Source organism: Myxine glutinosa, chromosome 4 (genome assembly GCF_964187855.1).
Source record: "Myxine glutinosa chromosome 4, kmMyxGlut1.1, whole genome shotgun sequence".
Taxonomy (NCBI): domain Eukaryota; kingdom Metazoa; phylum Chordata; class Myxini; order Myxiniformes; family Myxinidae; genus Myxine; species Myxine glutinosa.
Genome location: NC_136264.1, coordinates 71,289,859 through 71,310,918, shown reverse-complemented (window position 1 = coordinate 71,310,918; position 21,060 = coordinate 71,289,859). Strand labels below are relative to the sequence as shown.

Here is a 21,060-nt window from a genome sequence, read left to right as displayed (position 1 = left end):
CCAGCCGTTCCTTATCAACGATTTCGAATGAAGTGCCTGCTTGAATGCTAAAACCACTTGGCGAGCGCTCTACAATAAACTTGGTAACTGAACACACCCCCGAGGCCTGAGGCCCGAGCCTAGATCTACTGTAATCTATTTACCCCAGAGAGTATAGATAATAACATGACCCTTCTTACCGCTCCCGTACAGAGATGGTGTACTTGTTTATTAAATACAATTTAAAAAATTTTAAACTATATTTATGAAGCAATCAAATAAACACATTTTAAAACATTTCATTTTGATTGCTAGGGGCTTCCGTGGAGCACATGGGGAAATCTGTTACAATGACAGTTTCTATATTGAGACTGAACATAAAAAGTGCTGTTGTTCTACTGTGGTAAAACATATACACGTAGAAATACCAAGAAACAAAACAGGCCTTCTGTACTCTTGCCTCATATTCATATTTTGATCTCAAATGCAAATTTCTTGAGTATGTAGCAATATTAACAAATTTGACTTCACTGTTTCAATACCGAGGGAGGGCACTGTATTAAACTATCGAACAACAAAGGTCGACAGTTTAAATAGTGAGGTTGCATTGTTGTGTGGACTGACTGTCTGGATACAGCTGAGGTTCCAGATCTACTGATGCATATGCATGGCCACAAATGACTGTGGACCCACAGTTTGGAGAGGTTCTTGGTTGAATGGGTCGAAACCTCGAGGAAAAAAGGAACTCAGCTGATGATCTGGGCTGTCAGAAAATCTATCAGTTGCTTTGCAGGTTAATAAGGTTCTTACTTGGGGGATGACTTGAGATAGTGGTGAACAGCTGTCTTGAAGATCTGGAGGGAAGAATGAGATTGAAGAGAGTATGGAAGGTGGTTCCACAGATGGGAAAAAAGGAATAAATCAGTGGTGAGCAGTGGTTCTGGATTTAGGCAGTTTCTCGAGGAGGGGGTTGCTGTTGGACCATGTGGGTCCTGCAGATACATGAGGGGGACAAAGCACGGAGAGGGCAGAGGGTGCAAGTCTTGACAAGGCACCACCAGGTTTTAGAGGAGGGAGACAAGTTTGAAAGCTCATTCTTGAGATTGGACAGATGTTGTTTTCTGGCTCTTGAGCGAGTAGACACACTTGCTGCGAGCTTTGTGGAATGATCTGAGGTTGTCTTCAGTTGGATTTGCCTTTGAGGAGGAGAATGCAATTGGTTAAAAGAAACTGCCTCGCCACAGGATTCAGAGTACCAAGAGCAGGAAGAGGGGTAAGATATATAATTGAAGAGATGGGATGAATCTGTGCAAAAGAGAGAGCAGGTTTCTGTAGAAGAATTCCCAGGCTGAATCAACATCAACGATAGTGGATATAGGAGACCAGTCCTGATGTTACTTCTTTTTCTTTTTTTTTACCTCAAATACGTGAGGCGCAAATGTTGAAGCAGGTCACATGTTATGAACCGTAAATACGCGGAACCCGCAAATGTTGGGACCGTGAATGTTGAGGTCTGAATGCATATACACATATATATATATATGTATATATATATATATATATATATATATATATATATATATATATATATATATATATATGTGTATATATATGTATATATATATATATATATATATATATATATATATATATATATATATATATATATATAACTTTTGCCTTTGAGTATATATATATATATATATATATATATGTGTATATATATGTATATATATATATATATGTATATATATATATATATATATATATATATATATATATATATATATATATATATATATATATATATATATATATATATATATATATATACTCAAAGGCAAAAGTTATTGTGACACACAAACAACAAACAGAATCAGTGTTAAACTTTTACTGCCGCGAATGAAATGTTATTACATGGAAAGACAAATGTTTCAAGGTATGGTAACGATCAACAGTCCATAAGAACAGCACACCTGGCATATGCAAATGAGCCACAACACAAGAGGGGGTTCACAAGCAAGTTCACACGGTCAGTAGCGAGTGTGTCCACCTTGTGCATTGATGCAGGCCTGGCACCTTCGCCTCATTGAGGCCACTAAACGTCGATGAAAGTCCTGGGGAAGATCATTCCATATCCGAGGAAGGATTTGGCGGAGTTCCTGCAGCGTTGTTGGAGGATTCGGATGACGTCGTAAACGTCGCTCCATTTCATACCAGACATGTTCAATGGGTGACAAATCAGGGGATATTCCGGGCCAGGGTAACACATTAACATTGTTCTGATTAAGATACAGCTGTACAACTCGAGCAACGTGTGGTCTGCTCCACTGGAGACGTCGACGTCGATGTTCTGGCGTTAGAATTGGCCGTCGGGCTGGGCGTCTTGCACGGATGCCGTAGACGCGTGGACGTCGTCGGACTGTTCTCGCAGATACACCTCTGTTGCCAGGTATGGTACGGGCTGTAAGGGTTGCTGGCTGGAACCTGTTTCGGAGGTGCGTGGTTCGAATGCATCGGTCTTGACATGGGGTCGTTACTGGTGCGCGGCCACTACGGGGACGGTCTATAACTTGATTGTTTTGCTGAAAACGTCGCCATAAGTGCCAAATGGTGTTTCTATGGACGTTGAATCGACGAGCAACGTCACGCTGCGAGGTACCAGACTGAAGCATACCTATAGCTCTCCATCAGTCATTTTCCCCGAGGCGTGGCATGTCGAACTTGTTCCAGAATGATGAATATAGGTGTTTTTCTGACTTCTGCACTTCTTAAGACTGCATTGAGTGGAAATGATAAGCGTCTGGTTGTCTGGCCTTTTGAAGTGAACATTGCTGGCCATTTTTCTCGAATATGTCATGCTTCTTGCAAATTTCGTGCAATTCGAACAACAATTGCTTGGTTGCGTTTCTTCGACCATTTTAACAAAGTCTTTCTCTGGTTCAAATCCAAAAATTCATTCACAAGATTACCAATGAAAAAATTCCATGTCACAATAACTTTTGCCTCTGAGTATACATACACGAATCGTACTTTCGAGCTCTCCACGGCATCAAAGTTTAGAGATCGTCGTTCGTGCTGACTTCGAAGCGGCGGTTCGTCCTGCGGACCTTCTTTAAGCTGTGCATCCTGGTTCGTGCTGACTTCGAAGCGGCGGTTCGTCCTGCGGACCTTCTTTAAGCTCTGCGTGGAGCGGACACGCAGCGAGGCCTAGTTCGCGCCAACGAACACATTTTCCCGCCAAGGCCTCAGACGATCTTTGACGATTCCTGACGGAGATACACCAGCCAATTTGGAGGTACATCGATCAGGCAAGACATTCTCACGTCGTGCGAGTTCGAGTCCCGGCTTCATCAGGAGCGGTCGTCTTCTGACGTCTTGCTGGGGTCGGTCGTGAGGAGGGGAACTGTGGACGGAGAGCTGTGGTTTCCGTGCAGACATCGTGAGGACAAGCACGGCTGGGAAGAGCGAGCTGCACGCCAAGGCCGTTCGCTTCACGCGGAAGGCCTACTTCGCGCCAAGGAGTGTGTTTCATGCGCAAAGACGCCAGGGCCTCGGACGATCTTTGACGATTCCTGACGAGATACACCAGCCGATTTAAGACTAAGTGCCCACTAAATCACACCTCTTTGTTTTTCAGTTGGATTTCCTTTTGTCTGTATTTGGGTATGTTTGGGAGTGCTCCATTTGGGAATATAGTTTATTGATGGTTTTTTCGTGCACCAAGCATTTTCATCAAGCATTTTCATTTTCATTTCATCAAGCATTTTCTTTCGTGCATCATCACCTTCGAAAGTGTTGCGTTTACATTCTGTATGCCTGGCCATCTTAGCTACTTAACGTGTAGTGTAAACGAACCTTTTCTTTGTTATCAATGGTGATCTCAAGCTTGTGGAGGAGCTTGGATGTGTAATGTATTTGGGAGGACGACTCGGCCATCCTTGTGCTTTTAGTTTTACATGAATTGACTTGGACCGGTGTGTACGGTGTGTACCCTGGTTAGAATAGGTACACCGTATCCCTGCGTGTCGTAAGAGGCGACTAAGAGGGTTGGCGTCAGGAAGGGCATCCGGCTATAAAAACATTGCCTCAAAAAGAGAACCATGACAATTACAACTACATATGGGCAGGGTACAGCCTGAAGTGGAGATCGGTTTCTGAGGTTTGGGACATGGAATGTAGGGACAATGACAGGGAGATCAGGAGAAGTGGTGGAAGTATTGGTCAGAAGAAGAGTGGACATATGTTGTGTGCAAGAGATGAGATGGAAGGGAAGTGGTGTGAGAATGGTGAAGGGTAGGCAGGGACAGAAATACAAGTTTGTGTGGCAAGGGTGCCCGGAGGGCGTGAATGGTGTTGGTGTCCTGTTTTCTGAGGAGTTTGTAGACAGTGTGGTGAGTGTGACCAGAGTGAGTGATAGGTTGATGATGGTGAAAATGATGATTGGAAAGCTCTTGGTGAACATCATCTCGGGATATGCTCCGCAGGTTGGTCGGAGCGATGAAGAGAAGGACAAGTTCTGGTGTGCGATAGAGAAGCTGATGGAAAACGTGAAAGATGAGGAAGTTGTTGTGGTAGGAGGAGACCTAAATGGACATGTGGGAAGGAGTATGGACGGTTTTGAGGGAGTTCATGGGGGTTACGGATACCGGTGTGAGAAATGGAGAAGGTGAAAGGATTTTGGAGTTTGCTGATGGAGCTGATTTGTTGATTTGTAATACTCAGTTCCAGAAAGGGGATAATAAGCTTGTTACATACACGTCAGGTGGGTCATAGACAACTGTTGACTACCTGATGGTGCGTAGGCGAGATAGGGGGCACCTCCGGGACACAAAGGTGATCCCGGGGGAGGATGTTTCACAGCACCACTTGGTTGTCTGCGACATAAGGGTGAAAGGTGCGAGGAGAGCTTGGCGGGTGAAGTACCAACCGAGAATGAAGGTGTGGAGGTTGAAAGAGGTGACAGTAAGGGAGGCATTAAAAGAGAGGCTGAGTCGGGTCGAAGATGATGTGGTTGAGCTTGAAAGTGGTTGGATGTCAATCAAAGATAGTCTGTTGGGAGCCGTTGGTGAGGTATGTGGATGGACAAAAGGACCACCGAGGCACTCGGAAACATGGTGGTGGGATGATGAAGTTGGAAAGAGGATTGACGAGAAGAGAAAGAAGTTCAAGGAGTGGCAGAAGGTGAAGGGTACGGGAGCAGAAAACGCAGAGCATGAAAGTTATAAGGCAGCCAAGAAGGCTGCAAAGAAAGAGGTAGCAAAGGCACAGGAGCCATGTAGGAAAATGTTCGGAGAACGCTTGGATTCGGAAGAGGGTCAGAGAGCGGTATTCAGGATTGCAAAGCAGATAGCGAAAGAGAGGTGTGATGTGATGGGGGTGAGTTGCTTGAAGGATGAAGTGGGACAAATCGTTGTGGACCCAGATGGAATTAAAGGAAGATGGAAAAGATATATGGAAATGCTGTTGAATACAGAGAATGAATGGGATGGCAACATAGAGAATAACCCAGTTTTAGGACCGGCAGAGAAGATAACTGAGAAGGAAGTTGAGGAAGCGATAAAAGCAATGAAGAGTAGAAAAGCGGGAGGGCCGACGGGAGTTGTGGGAGATATGTTGAAGGCAGCAGGAAGTTGGGGTGTGAAGAGAATGACAGAGATCTGTAATCTTGTGGTGAAAGAAGGCAGCATTCCAGTGGATTGCGAACTGAGTACCCTTGTCCCTCTATACAAGGGGAAAGGTGACCCTCTGGAGTGTGGCTCGTACCGAGCGATAAAGTTATTGGAGCATGGAATGAAGGTATTGGAAATGGTGTTGGAGAGGAGGATAAGGAAGAAGGTGAAGATCGACGAAATGCAGTTTGGATTTATGCCAGGAAGAGGAACGACAGACGCGCTCTTTATTGTGAGGCAGTTGCAGGAGAAGTACATGGAGAAGAGGAAGAAGTTGTTTCTTGGGTTTGTTGATCTGGAGAAAGCATTCGATAGGGTTCCACGTGAAGTATTGACATGGGCATTGAGGAAGTTAGAAGTGGAGGAATGGTTGATCAGAGTTGTGATGGCAATGTACAAAAGAGTGCGCACAGCTGTAAGGACGAAGGACGGGAACAGTGTTGAGTTTGAGGTGAAGGTGGGAGTGCATCAGGGGTCGGTACTAAGTCCACTACTATTTGTAGCTGTGATGGAGGTGCTGGCTCAGACCGTAAAGGAGGGTTTACCATGGGAGTTGTTGTATGCAGATGATCTGGTGTTGATTGCGGAAAGTATGGATGGACTGAAGGAAAAGATGAACAAGTGGAAGGAAAGTATGGAGACAAAAGGTCTGAAGGTGAATATAGGAAAGACGAAGGTGATGGCAAGTGGTAAAGCATGTGGTGAGGTGGAAAGAACTGGGAAGTGGCCATGTGCTGTGTGCAGGAAGGGTGTTGGAGTGAACTCCATTCAATGTACAATGTGCGCTGAGTAGGTTCATCAAAAATGTAGTGGTCTGAGAGGGTCATGAACCAGTGTGGCAGCTACATTCAAATGTAAGGTGTGCACAGAGGGAGCTGCAGATGGAGGAAATGTTGAGTTGGATCTTGGAGACGGCGTGAAGCTGGAAGGTGTGAAAACATTTTGCTATCTCAGAGACATGCTGAATGGAGAAGGTGGATCAGACTCGGCAACGGTTGCTGGAGTGAGATGTGCATGGAAGAAGTTTCGGGAACTGAGTGGCGTGCTGATGAGGAGGGGAGTGTCGTTGACGCTGAAGGGAAAGGTGTATGCTGCATGTGTGAGAAGTGTTATGATTTATGGGAGCGAGACATGGGTCATGAATGTAGAGCAGCAACGAAGGCTGGAAAGGGTGGAAATGCGAATGGTTCGGTGGATGTGCGGAGTGTCGCTGAGAGAGAGGAAGACAAATGATGAATTGCGAAAGATGATGGTAATAGAGCCTGTGATTGATGCTGTGAAGAGGAACAGGTTGAGATGGTTTGGTCATGTGTTGAGGAAGGATGAAAGTGACTGGTTGAGAAGAGTGATAGAAATAAATGTAGAAGGAAGTAGAGGATGGGGAAGACCGAGAAAGACTTGGCTAAAGACGGTGGAAGAAGACATGCGGGCAAGGGGGTTAACAAGGAGAGATGCAGAAAATAGGGCAAAATGGAGAAGATTGTCATGGGGACCGCAAGGCTAACCCCCGCTCTAGTAGGGAAAATGGCCTTAAAATGCATGTTGTTGTTTTTGTTGTATATATACAGACTTGGCATTTAATATGGAATATTTTTTTTGTGGGGGTGAACTTACATTTCAAGATGTCTTAGAACCAAAAGTTCATTGGAATTATGTTGAAATTATTCTAGATCTTGTTAATGTGACCTTTAAAAGAAACAAAAACCACATTTGACATTTCGAAACAAATAAATTGATCCTTGAAAGTGATGTTAACTGATATCGAACTCAATACATGGACAGTACTGTGTTAAACTTCTGTACGTTTTCCAGAAGTATCTCTTTATTTTGCACATTAGCCAAAAAATTTTTTAACAAAAGTTAAATTACGACTGGGATTACGGACAGTAAAATTACAGTTCAATACTTCGTGTAACCCCCGCGAGCATTCAGGAGAGCACGTACACGTTGAGGCATGCTGTTCACGAGATTTGCCAAGGTTTGGGCAGGAATCGCTTGCCATGCAGTGACAATAGCATGCTGCAATTCACGCACAGAGGTCGCCTGCTGGTCCAAGTGGTCGATTTGATGCGTTAATTCTGCCCACAAGTTCTCTATCGGATTCATATCCGGGGACATGGCAGGCCACTCCATATGCTCTACACCACGGTCAGCAAGAAAGTGTTGGATCATGCGAGCACGATGAGGCCGTGCATTGTCATCTTGGAAGACAAAGTTTCGTCAAAAGGCTGCACGAGCAAATGGAAGCAGTGTTTCTTCCAGAATGACCCTGTACTTGAACTGGTTCAGGTTTCCATTCAGAACAACCAGGTCAGTTTTGCCCCCAGCATGAAAAGCAGCCCAAACGGTCACCCCACCACCTCCAGCTTGGACTCTTGGCACTATACAATCTTTGTTGTATGCTTCATGCTCTTGTCTGCGCACTCAGACGCGGCCATCTTGACGATAGACCAGAAATCTAGACTCGTCACTGAAGATCACGTGATTCCAGTGTCCTGGCTGCCATTGACGGTGCTCTCTGGCCCACTGCAATCGGCGCTGGCAGTGTTGTCTGGTCAGGCGTGGCTTTCTCAGGGGACGCCTGGCACGATAGCCTGCTTGAACCAGTCGTTGGTTGACTAGCCTTCTGGATACAGGCACATTTGTCAGTTGCTGCCACTCAGCCCTAAGCCGATTAGCTGACTTGGTACGGCCATTGCGGACTAACCGGTGCAGCTGGCGATCATCCCTCCTTGTGGTTCTGCGGGGACGTCCTGGCCTCGGTATTGGAGTAGGGACACCCCTCGGAGCATTTCGTTTCAGGATCTCTGACACTTGACCTTGAGTGATGCCATACTGCCGAGCAATAGCACGCTGTTTCATGCCTTAATTTCGTAAAGCCACCACTCCATGACAAACGGCATTGTCGACTTGACGGACCATCTCCAGAGGAAGCGGCAATAACTTTTGGAGACGTGCAACTGTTGTTTTCCACTAATACAGAACGCAACAACCCTTGTATACCCGACTGTGAAGCCAATCATCAAATGCACCTGTCCGTACATTTTGCCACGCCACCTGTGATATAATCCTGTTGTTGACTTCTTGCTGCGACAGACAATCAGTGACATGGTTCTTTTAACAAATAAATCACCAAAGTGTAAAAGAAACTCACCAGATTGATATACTGATTTAAGAAAGTAAACCCGTCAAGAAAAAAAAAAATTCCATATTAAATGCCAAGTCTGTATATATGCGATATATGCAGTATGTGTGTGTATATATATATATATATATATATATATTGTTACGGTTTTCCGCCACCCTTCTTACCCTTACCAAGGGGGGATTAAGCCCCTTGTTCTTTCTGGGCTTGGGGGAACCGAGAGACTTGAAATGCCTCTTCTGGGCAAACGCAAGGTAGGGTTTCGGGACCAATTCTCGCTCGTACCTAAATACCCGCGCCGCCACGGAAGCGGGGAACCAAGCCTTGCACGAGCCACATGTAATTTGAGTACACCGAGCGGATTGCGTACCACGTGGTCCGTGCAGTCACCGTTGATATTGGACCCCGATTAGAGCGGTTCTATTCGTACCACGCTTAGTCAATGAGGAAAACACAGGAACAATCGAATGGAAGGAAGAACACAGGTTTAATTTATTATTCCCACAAGTATGTACAATGATCGGTAGAAGCAGAGACACAGAGCAGAACTTAAGCAGTCTTATTCTTAAAACCCCAGACTCGGGCCCGTTCACACTCACACAGGGAATTGCAGGCAGGATGATGTTCAGGCCAAACGCGCCGGCTTGGTCGCCCAGGAACGGCCCCGTCCGGCTCTCCTCGGTCCCAGCACGTCCTGCGATGATGGCAAGCAGGCGGTGGAAGGATCCTCGTAGCGCATCTCCCGAACAAAAGCAGATGATGATGATGCAGGAAGGCGGGAAATGTACGCGTCTCTCAGCGCGGCTGGCGGTTCCACAGCTCGTTCAGTAACCAGTGCGCTATCACTCGCGTAACTCAATGCACTATAGCGGCTTGGCTTCAAGCTCAACCGAGCGTCACTTTCATATGAGCACGTATCCTGGTTCATGCGCGTCTTTCCCCGATCCCTTATCTTTCAAGCTCTCTACTGCTGACCGCGCTCCTTCAACTCGTGAGTCCTTACTCAGCTGCTGCTCGACGCTCTTACTCGTGAGTCCTCCTGGGAGCTTTGCGTGACGGGTTATATTTGCCACGCCCTGAGCCTTCTCGAACCTTCCAACCACGCCCTGTGACGCAGTGCTGCAGCCACACCCTGTGAGCCCTGATTGTCGGCTCGCGCTTACCGTCACGTCAGCTTCTTCGCCGCCCTCATTCGGCCCCAGACTCGACCCTCCAGGCCTGCCTCGTGTTAATTCGCGCCAAAAAGCCAAAGGCAGCACAAAGAGACGTAAGGCGATGGAGGTGGCATATGACAATGGAAGCGATGAAAGGAGCTATTCTCCTTACTCTACTCAACGCAAAACTAACACAGGAAAAGGACTATTCTCACAAATACTAAGAGATAACTGCACTATCGGGTGGCTACATGTTGTTTGTGTGACTAACTATGAGGGGGAAATTTACCTTTATTATACAAAACTCAAAACCGCAACAATATATATACATACACACACACGTACATGTCAAAAGATTTGCAACTCAGGATTCATATTGTAAAGGATAGCACACTGAGCAGTAAAATAATTTTAAATCCCTTATTAATCACCTGACATTTCGAGAGCAAACTAGTTCTCTTCCTCAGAGGTGTTGAGTGTGGTGTGGACACACACACCACACCACACTCAATGCCTCTGAGGAAGAGAACTAGGGATGGGAGTCAGTGTGGTATCATGGTGCTGGTGGGGGTGGGAGGTCAGTGTGGTATCATGGTGCGATGTAGTGCAGCCTCGTCCTCCACCAGAGATCTCTGCTTCTCAGCACACGGGTCTCTCCCTTGGCGCCACGCGCCCCTTCCCCAGTGCAACGTGGGTTTCTCCTCCATGCACGGGTCTCTCCCTCAGCACAATGCAGGTTTCTCCTCAGCACAGGCAAGTCACTCTTCCTCTTCAGCAGATCTTTGGCTCGGTTCGAAGGCGAGGATTTCTCCTCAGCAGCAGATCTCTGTCTTGGTTCCAAGGTGGAGTGAACAGTGATTGCGTTCCGCCTTTATACTTGTTTAAGCGGGGTGAGCCTGGTTCTGCACAGAGCATCTGTATTGGTGTGCTTCTAGAAGCTCCACCCCCCTCTCCTGTCAATCATCCATGCTTGGTGCTCGGGGAACTTCTTCACGGAGCACCCCACTCCTCGCACTTCCTGCCAAGGCGAGTTCAAGCTGAAAAGACTTGGCTGTTTTCATGTGTGGTCTTTGTGTTTAATAAATGAGGTGTTTGTGTTTAATAAATGTGTCGGAACGGAGGGAAAAATATTGGTTATGAGGGGAATCAAGGATGAAGCATGTACTTTATGTGTTTGCTTACTATCGCTAATGTCTCAAATGTGTCTAGAGAGGTAAATAAACTGAATTGGAGCGGTGTATAACAGTGTTTGGAAAGAGGAGAAGCCGATTTAAATAATGTGCCTAAAATGTACAATGGTTACCAGCCCAGTGCTGTGAATGTCGAGTTATGAAGAGGGGGTGGAGGTGGAAGATGTTTATGGAGGGAGGAACAAGATTGTATGGAGGAAGAAGCCCTCTTGCCCCTGCATACGCATATCTCCCGTTCTCGCACTACACAAAAGGGAGGTATATCTGAATACAAATACTCATGGGATAACTTAACTCGGGAACCTTGTGCATGGATGTGTGTATCTCACAGCTCAAAATACACAGAAATACACGATAAAAGCAACAGGTTTAATAAATAATGGGGATGGGGGCCAGGATGTGAATATGAATTAAAATGTTACAGAGAAACCCGATCGGTGCACTAAACCGAGACAGTAACGGTTTCAACTACTATTCTTGGTCTGTTCTTATGCGGGCAGACTTGGGCCAGGATAAACAGAAGAGTTGACACAACTGTGCGGCAGGTGTATGCTGTCTTCCCTGTGGTGAATCTCAGGAGGCACGATGCAGGCTTTTCTCGCAGGCTGGACAGAGATGCCAATGGCGCTTTGCAGCAGGCTCACCCTTCAAACCACTCTTTACCTTGTAGACCCTTATTTACCGATTTGGGATTTCATAACTGGCGTCTGCCTACCTCTTCTGCGTCTCCCTGGGGCCCCTCAATGCAGCGTCTCCTTGGAACTCCCTGGGACATGCGTTCACCTCGGTGTCTCTCTGCATCTCTTAGTCATGCAAGCGTTTCTGTATTTTAGAGGTCACGCATCGCAGGTGAAGCTATCTCACTCTGCGTATATCGTGCATGCACTGTTGTAGCTCAGAAGTAGCACACATGGACATGCCTTCTCTGCAGAGTGTGTGCGGGAGTCACCCCTAGGTTACATTGATGTGCCATGTTGAAGTGCAGTTGTAAGGTGTGAAAGGACAATAGAGGTGATTTGAGAGTTAACACAGAGGGAAAAGAGACAGATATGAGGGTCTAGGGCGATGAGGAACTGCCTCTATATCTTATGGTCATTGGGCTTACAAACACTTATGCTAACATTCATTAAAAGATAACTGATTCATAATTAACACCCACGTTTCGTTACACTGCCCCATGCTTCCCCTCAGACTCCTCCCGAGTCTCACACGTAGCTTTGCTGGTACAGGATGGAAATTACTATTTTAAAACAACAATGCTGTCCTACTCTCGTACCCAAAGTATTCAAAGTGTAGTGAATGCGGCCGGTTATCTATTCTATCAACAGGATCCTTTCCTTCACAGAGGCACCCATCCCTAAGCAGGTACTTCCCGTTTCTAAACGGAATTTTTAAAAGCACAATAAAAATAAAAATGGCTCTGAGCATGAGCATTCATATTCATAAAAGTTGAACAGCATCCAAGACTTCATGGAGGAGTGAGGCAACATTTCATGGGCAGCAGATTGTCCATTGGCCATAGGGCCAGCAAGGCAAAGTCAAAGACAAGGGAAAAGGTTTATTGCAACAATGGCAACAGGCTGGTCTTGGAGCTTGTCAGCAGAGCAGGCAGACAGCGATTTTGTTTTTGTCTGGCTGGAGATTGGAGGGTTGTGGGGAGTTGGCAGCAGGGGAGAGAATGGCCAATTCTAATCTGTTTTCTTTCCTGGGGAGGAGATTATGGTGCAGCTGGGAAGCTTACTGGCTGATGTGGTGGCCCAACTTGACTCATTGATGGAGAAGGTAGCTGAGTGGCACCTACCCACTACCCACCAATTTGGGACTCAATGGGTCCTCTCAAATGCCAATTTCCCTATTCTGTCCTTATCAGTGGCAGGGACTCATTGTATGATGTAGAGGAGAGCCTCTAATCTTACCCTAGTGCATTAATCAAAACACATTTTTCAATTTACTTTCAATCTTACTACAATGGTCCTAATGAACAATTTACCCACTGCTTATCTTGTTGGTCTCATCATGCGAATTTGAGCATAGCCCTCATAACTTCCTCCTCTGTGCTCTCACACAATTAGCTAGCTTGGTAGTGTGGCCCAGACTCAGGCCTCCTCACCTGGCTTTATCTTGCTATGGCATCTGTGATCTGACACCTTGGGGCTAATCTGGTGCGTTGCTCCACGCTCCATAGCCAATTATGGTGACCTCCCTGGCTCCCACCGTGCGACTCTCTCTGACACCAACCATGCTCTCGTGACACCAACATGCTGAAAGCCTTCTCTTTTCGACACCTGAGTCCTCCTCAATGCTAATTCGCCTTCCCTGGCATCTCTGGCAGCTCTCAACTACTCAAGAGACCCCAAGGCTCGGTGCCTTCAATAATTGCTCTCCTTCTAATCCCACACACTCCCAGCCCACAAACGATCCATTTCTACTCTCACTCGTAATTTCACTACTAATTTGCAACACCCAATGACCAGCAGCTTTGCAACTCCAATTTTCCAAATTCTCTGACCCCTCCCTGGCCTACACTATAACTAGATATAGGGGCATTACTCTTCATACCACTCACTCCCGACACCATAAACACCTAAAATTTGGCAATACACCCAAATGTTTCCACTCACATCAGCTCATTTTTCACACAGTCTCCAGTCATCAAAAATCTTCCACAGAAAGAAAAGGGAGGAGCAAAATACACTCGAATGCCATAAATCATCAAATACATGCCACTTTAAACCATTTCAATTTCCCCAACTCTAAAATTTCACACACTTTTCAAATTCACTGAAACGCAAATTATCTCATACATGATTTGAGCATAAATTTAAATGCTCCTGCGTCCCCTTTGCTCTCTATCACCTGTCAGTCCATTGCTGCCACTGATACTGTCACCTAAGATGGTTCCGTAGGCTTGGCTCACTTTGCTTCATGCTTCTACCTGCTCCTTTGACTCCTACCTCCGGCTTTACCTGTTCCTAGGTGGGCCCTGGAGACCTAATATCAATGCGCATAATGGCCTTCACCTTTCCTCAAAGACTCGTGGAGCCGACGCGGTTGTACACAATGACCCCCATCTAAAGGGGCACAAAGGACTAGTAAAAGTCACCAACAACCTCGAAGAGCATCAAATTGATGCAAAATTATCTTGGGGGAGAGGAGATGGGAAACACCTTTTTTGGCCATTCTTTTTTCCAGATAATGGTGTCTTTCATTACTTGGATGTCTGGATAAAAGAGGTTCCACTCTATGAATAAATATGTATGTATATTTACTGATATACAAGTTGGATATTGAAAAAAGAAACCACATATTTTACCATATCATACACTTTATTACCAAAAACCATGTCTTGTACGTGCCAGTCTTTGAAGTGCATCCTCTGAAATATGAAGCAGCTCATGCTTGACTGTTGGCTGTATTAAGTAGGTCGCCATATGATTGAGGGGGAAAGGATGTGGTTTCTTCCCTTGGAAAACCCTTTTTGCCTGTAAAAATTGCCATATGATGAAATTAACCATTTGTTGGTGGACTGCATCATACGACTTTTACTGTTTTACCAAATTGTGTAAACCGATCATCGCTTTGTGCCAAATTGATGAACTCTTAATACTTGGTTGTTCCAAGTCCTTTTAATCTGTCTGCTTTTTCTTGTGTCCCTTAGGTCCGAGTCGCACCACCACCACCCCCCTCGAAAAAGTGTGCCTCCCAGAATGACCACCTACAGTTTACGCTTGTCTGAGGCTCGCTTCCGATGTTGTACACTTGACCTCTACGCTTCCAAAAGCCACGAGCCAAGACTACGGCTGCCACAATGTGGGCCAAAATTTTGTTTGCTTGATCAGAAAGTAACTTCTGGATATTGAGTTGTTTTATACGCATGGCAGGGCCAGGTGCAATGTGAGCATTTCCATGAGATTCCACAGCAGTTTGCTCTGGACTTTGCTTGCAGGTTTGGGTAGCTTTTAGTTGTTTCAGATCATTTAAGGTCTCTTTTTTCAGTCATTATAAGTGTAGTGATGCTCGTGCCATTGACAAACTTGGGGGACTTCCATATTGACTGTAATATTATGAAGATGTGTCAATGAGGACTTCTTCTTTTTTTTCCAGAATTTTTTTCTTGCTCAGATGCTGTCATATGCGCTTTGCTGAATTAGCAAGGATGATGGGCCACAAATGAAGGATGTTATATTGAAAAGGCTAAGAAAGGTCACTTGTCAATTCGGATGGTAAGCTGGTGATGGGAGAGCAAATTAACTACGTTACTTGAATTGTCGCAGTTTTTCTTGAGGAAGCGTTGACACGTATGCAAAAATGGCAGGGTTTTTAGACATTCCATTCTCTTCCCTTTTTCCTCCATGCAACTTGTTTTCCTTTTGGACACTGTTGTCCTTTCTCACCGCTCCCTTCCATTTCTGTGTATAAAATATGTCGATAGCCTCTAATTCTGTGTATACTCGGTGTGCATACGCATGCTTCTCTATCTGAATGTTTATTGTTCATTTTTCTATAGGAATGAATGCAGATTTAAAGTTGGTTTTAGTCCACTTTATGCAAGCTTTTCAAATTTATACTATATATTTATATTATCATTTTGCAAAAAAAAAAAAAGGTTCAGCTATGATCGAATGGGCAAGGAGTGTCTTTCTATTTTTTCACGCTTTTGTAAAGTTTATTACAATCCAGGGCGTACTTGCATAAAGCACCATGTACCTACCTATAGGATGAAAGCTGATCACTTCAGGACCAGTAAGTGTATTATAAGTAACTCCAGTCTTTCAATAACCATGGTCGTTAACTTGATTTGGTTGGTCAAACCAACCCAGGGAAAGAGGTAGCATGGCGGGGTGGTGGAGAGGGAGGGTTAAAATTGGCTTTGGCTACTCGATATACAGACTTGGCATTTAATATGGAATATATTTTTTTTCTTGACTTGGGTTTACTTTCTTAACTTAGGATATCAATTTGGTGAGTTTCTTTTACACTTTGGTGATTTATTTGTTAAAAGAACCATGTCACTGATTGTCTGTCGCAGCAAGAAGTCAACAACAGGATTATATCACAGGTGGCGTGGCAAAATGTACGGACAGGTGCATTTGATGATTGGCTTCACAGTCGGGTATACAAGGGTTGTTGCGTTCTGTCTTAGTGGAAAACAACTGCTGCACGTCTCCAAAAGTTATTGCCGCTTCCTCTGGAGATGGTCCGTCAACTCGACAATGCTGTTTGTCATGGAGTGGTGGCTTTACGAAATTACGGCATGAAACAGCGTGCGATTGCTCGGCAGTATGGCATCACTCAAGGTCAGGTGTCAAAGATCCTGAAACGAAATGCTCAGAGGGGTGTCCCTACTCCAATACCGAGGCCAGGACGTCCCCGCAGAACCACAAGGAGGGATGATCGCCAGCTCCACCGGTTAGTCCGCAATGGCCGTACCAAGTCAGCTAATCTGCTTAGGGCTGAGTGGCAGCAACTGACAAATGTGCCTGTATCCAGAAGGCTAGTCAATCAACGACTGGTTCAAGCAGGCTATCATGCCAGGCGTCCCCTGAGAAAGCGACGCCAGAACAGACAACACTGCCAGCGCCGATTGCAGTGGGCCAGAGAGCACCGTCAATGGCAGCCAGGACACTGGAATCACGTGATCTTCAGTGATGAGTCTAGATTTCTGGTCTATCGTCAAGATGGCCGCGTCCGAGTGTGCAGACAAGTGCATGAAGCCTACAACAAAGATTGTACAGTGCCAAGAGTCCAAGCTGGAGGTGGTGGGTTGACCGTTTGGGCTGCTTTTCATGCAGGGGGCAAAACTGACCTGGTTGTTCTGAATGGAAACCTGAACCAGTTCAAGTACAGGGCCATTCTGGAAGAAACATTGCTTCCATTTGCTCGTGCAGCCTTTCGAGGAAACTTTGTCTTCCAAGACGACAATGCACGGCCTCATCGTGCTCGCATGATCCAACAAATTTCTTGCTGACCGTGGTGAAAAGCATATGGAGTGGCCTGCCATGTCCCCGGATATGAATCCGATAGAGAACTTGTGGGCAGAATTAACGCGTCAAATCGGCCACTTGGACCAGCAGCCGACCTCTGTGTGAATTTCAGCAGGCTATTGTCACTGCATGGCAAGCGATTCCTGTCCAAACCTTGGCAAATCTCGTGAACAGCATGCCTCAACGTGTACGTGCTCTCCTGAATGCTCGTGGGGGTTACACGAAGTACTGAACTATAATTTTACTGTCCGTAATCCCAGTCGTAATTTAACTTTTGTTTTTGTTTAAAAAAATGTTTGGCTAATGTGCAAAATAAAGAGATACTTCTGGAAAACGAACAGAAGATTAACACAGTACTGTCCATGAATTGAGTTCGATATCAGTTTACATCACTTTCAAGGATCAATTTATTTGTTTCAAAATGTCAAATGTGGTTTTTGTTTCTTTTAAAGGTCACATTAACAAAATCTAGAATAATTTCAACATAATTCCAATGAACTTTTGGTTCTAAGACATCTTGAAAAGTAAGTTCACCCCCACAAAAAAAATATTCCATATTAAATGCCAAGTCTGTGTATATATATATATATATATATCACCTTGGGATCATAATTATATAAATAAGTTCTGACATCACAATATACTGTATATTATCTTGTATAATTATCATGTAAAACGTTCGACATATCTGTTTATAGCTCTGTCTCCTGTGGAAACGAATAAAACACAAAAATGGGTGTGGGTGGCATTATCTTGTATGATGTTGAGATCTGACGGGAGGAGACGAAAGGATCTCCTTGTGCAGAGCGAGCTGCGTCACATCGGGAAGCGACGGGGGAGTCTCTGGGTGAGGTCAGGGTGCTTGGTGGGGTGGATGGGACGAGGAGGGAGCGGCGATATACTGAGGTGCGCGCGGTATCCGCGCGTCGTTGCGTACGGAGCTTCTCGACTCCAACCGCACTCGCTCCGCTAGAAAAGGTTCCAGAGGCTGTAAAAACAAGCGACACGGAAAAAGGTGAGGCGAAGCAATGGGAGTGGCGTGCGGAGCAGTCAGTCGGTGTTCCTGGGTCGGAGTGATGGCGGAAGAGCCAGTGGTGGAGATGCATGTGAGGGGATAATCGTGCGTGTGGACTGCACCCTTCCTCTCTCGCTCTCCTCCTCTCTGCACGACTTGTTTTCATGATCACATCGCCTTGTGCTCCGTTTAGACCGTAACCTTGTGTGATCCTGAGCGTAAACCCCTGGACAATGGCTGTAAGTGTATTCTCATTCATTCCTGACGTTTCCATGTGAAGCTTCGTTTTTGTTTAATGGAATGCTACTTGATGCCGCCCGAGCTGCACGTTTTGCCGCATTTTAATGCGCAAAGCGTATTCTTTGCGAGCGGCCACGTCCTGCCCGAGCAGCGCGTACTGGTCTCGTCACCACCTCATCAATGCTCGGCGCGCAATCCACTTGGCTTTTCCTAATCCCCAATAACGTCCTCAGTAAATACGGTTAAGATTTTTTTTTTTCCGAACACAATCCTTTCACCGTTCTTCTCAGCCTGGTGTTGCCTTAACGGCAAAGGTGACCGGCTTAAGATCCTAGGGTCTTACGTTTGAGCCCTTGTCGTTCCGCTGAAATAACACCAGGTGGGTTAGACTCAGCCTGTCAACCTTCCGAGGTGGGCAAAATGAGTACCGGCTGACGAGTAACAGGGGCACTGCATCAGCGGCACAGCGGCGCTCCCAGAAAACGATACAAACAGCAGCTACCTGCAACACACGAAACAACAACAATCGTACTCTTCTAATCTATTTACAACCTTTCTTTGTATTATTTCCATCTGAAACCCGGCAAACTTCTCACTACCTGTCCACCTGTCTTTCAAATTATCTCGTAACAACCTCGACCCGGTTTATCACTCAACTTTACCACATACCCGATACCCACACCAGGCTTCGCCGATATTTCCCTTCTCTTTCACCCACTATCTCTGATAAAATGTTATGTATGTGAATGACACAACGACCATGCGGCTCTCCGCTCCCTTCAACTCATTCAACCCCCTCATACTTTCATTCCCATAATGTTTACCTACGTGGTATATGCATCCACAAGCAAGCTCCGTCCTCTTACCAGCATCATCTCAATAATGTATGCAGTAGGTATAATATATAACATACAATTTCTCATCTCATTCCATTCCTTCACTAAAATCGAACAACTATTGTTGTCCTACTTATGAAGTGCATTCAAAACGTTATACAAATGACATGCTGATAAAAAATACAAAGGACACGAATGTTAGTTTTATAACTACATCTATATACGAGTGTGTATATTTTGAAAGAACATCTAAAATGTATTTTGGGTGTGTGTGTGTGTGTGTGTGTGTGTGTGTGTGTGTGTGTGTGTGTGTGTGTGTGTGTGTGTGTGTGTGTGTGTGTGTGTGTGTGTATACAGCGCCTAAAAATATTGGCACCCTTGCACTTTTTTCAAATAATGCACCATATATATATATATATATATATATATATATATATATATACTAGCTTGGCTTGGCTCGCTGCGCTCGCCTCACCAAGCGTCGATACTGAGGAAGGGGCTTATTTTATCTGAGGATAATGACTGTACCTGAGTTGCTGTGTTGTCACCAATCATAATACAAACAATTATTTTGCACAAATGTATTTGTTGTGTTTGTGATATTACATTTTTATAGGCAATTTAGGTTGAAGATTTAGGTTGAATGTTTTTTTTTCAAGAAAGAACCCCTCCGCACATACATCGGGGAGGGGTAGGTGCAGACTGGAAGTTTGGGACGATTACACCTCACCACCACGTAATACAAAACACCTCACCACCAAGTAATTCAAAACACCTCACCACCAAGTAATTCAAAACACCTCACCACCAAGTAATTCAAAACACCTCACCACCAAATAATTCAAAACACCTCACCACCAAGTAATTCAAAACACCTCACCACCAAGTAATTCAAAACACCTCACCACCAAGTAATTCAAAACACCTCACCACCAAGTAATTCAAAACACCTCACCACCAAGTAATTCAAAACACCTCACCACCAAGTAATTCAAAACACCTCACCACCAAGTAATTCAAAACACCTCACCACCAAGTAATTCAAAACACCTCACCACCAAGTAATTCAAAACACCTCACCACCAAGTAATTCAAAACACCTCACCACCAAGTAATTCAAAACACCTCACCACCAAATAATTCAAAACACCTCACCACCAAGTAATTCAAAACACCTCACCACCAAGTAATTCAAAACACCTCACCACGAAGTAATTCAAAACACCTCACCACCAAGTAATTCAAAACACCTCACCACCAAGTAATTCAAAACACCTCACCACCAAGTAATTCAAAACACCTCACCACCAAGTAATTCAAAACACCTCACCACCAAGTAATTCAAAACACCTCACCACCAATTAATTCAAAACACCTCACCACCAATTAATTCAAAACACCTCACCACCAAGTAATTCAAAACACCTCACCACCAAGTAATTCAAAACACCTCACCACCAAGTAATTCAAAACACCTCACCACCACATAATTCAAAACACCTCACCACCAAGTAATTCAAAACACCGCACCACCACGTAATTCAAAACACCTCACCACCAAGTAATTCAAAACACCTCACCACCAAGTAATTCAAAACACCTCACCATCACGTAATTCAAAACACCTCACCACCACGTAATTCAAAACACCTCACCACCATAAAACACATAATAAAAACACCTCACCACCACGAAATTAAAAACACCTCACCACCACGAAATTGAAAACACCTCGAAATTGAAAACACCTCACAGCCATCAAGCACGTAATAAAAACACCTCACAGCCATAAAACACGTAATAAAAACACCTCACCACAACGAAATTAAAAACACCTCACAGCCA

The 21,060-nt window shown here is 45.0% G+C and overlaps 1 protein-coding gene across 7 annotated transcripts in view; it reads left to right on the top strand.

The window, feature by feature from the left end:
- Positions 1 to 17,861, top strand: part of FCHSD2 (FCH and double SH3 domains 2) — a 216,853-nt gene extending 198,992 nt beyond the window's left edge. For all 7 annotated transcript variants that reach the window (XM_068112523.2, XM_068112522.2, XM_068112528.2 and 4 more), the window contains one exon: positions 14,799 to 17,861. In XM_068112523.2, the coding sequence (XP_067968624.2) occupies positions 14,799 to 14,876 (78 nt within the window). In that variant the 3' untranslated portion in view covers positions 14,877 to 17,861. The remainder of the gene's footprint in view (positions 1 to 14,798) is intronic.
- The last annotated feature ends 3,199 nt before the right edge of the window (positions 17,862 to 21,060 follow it).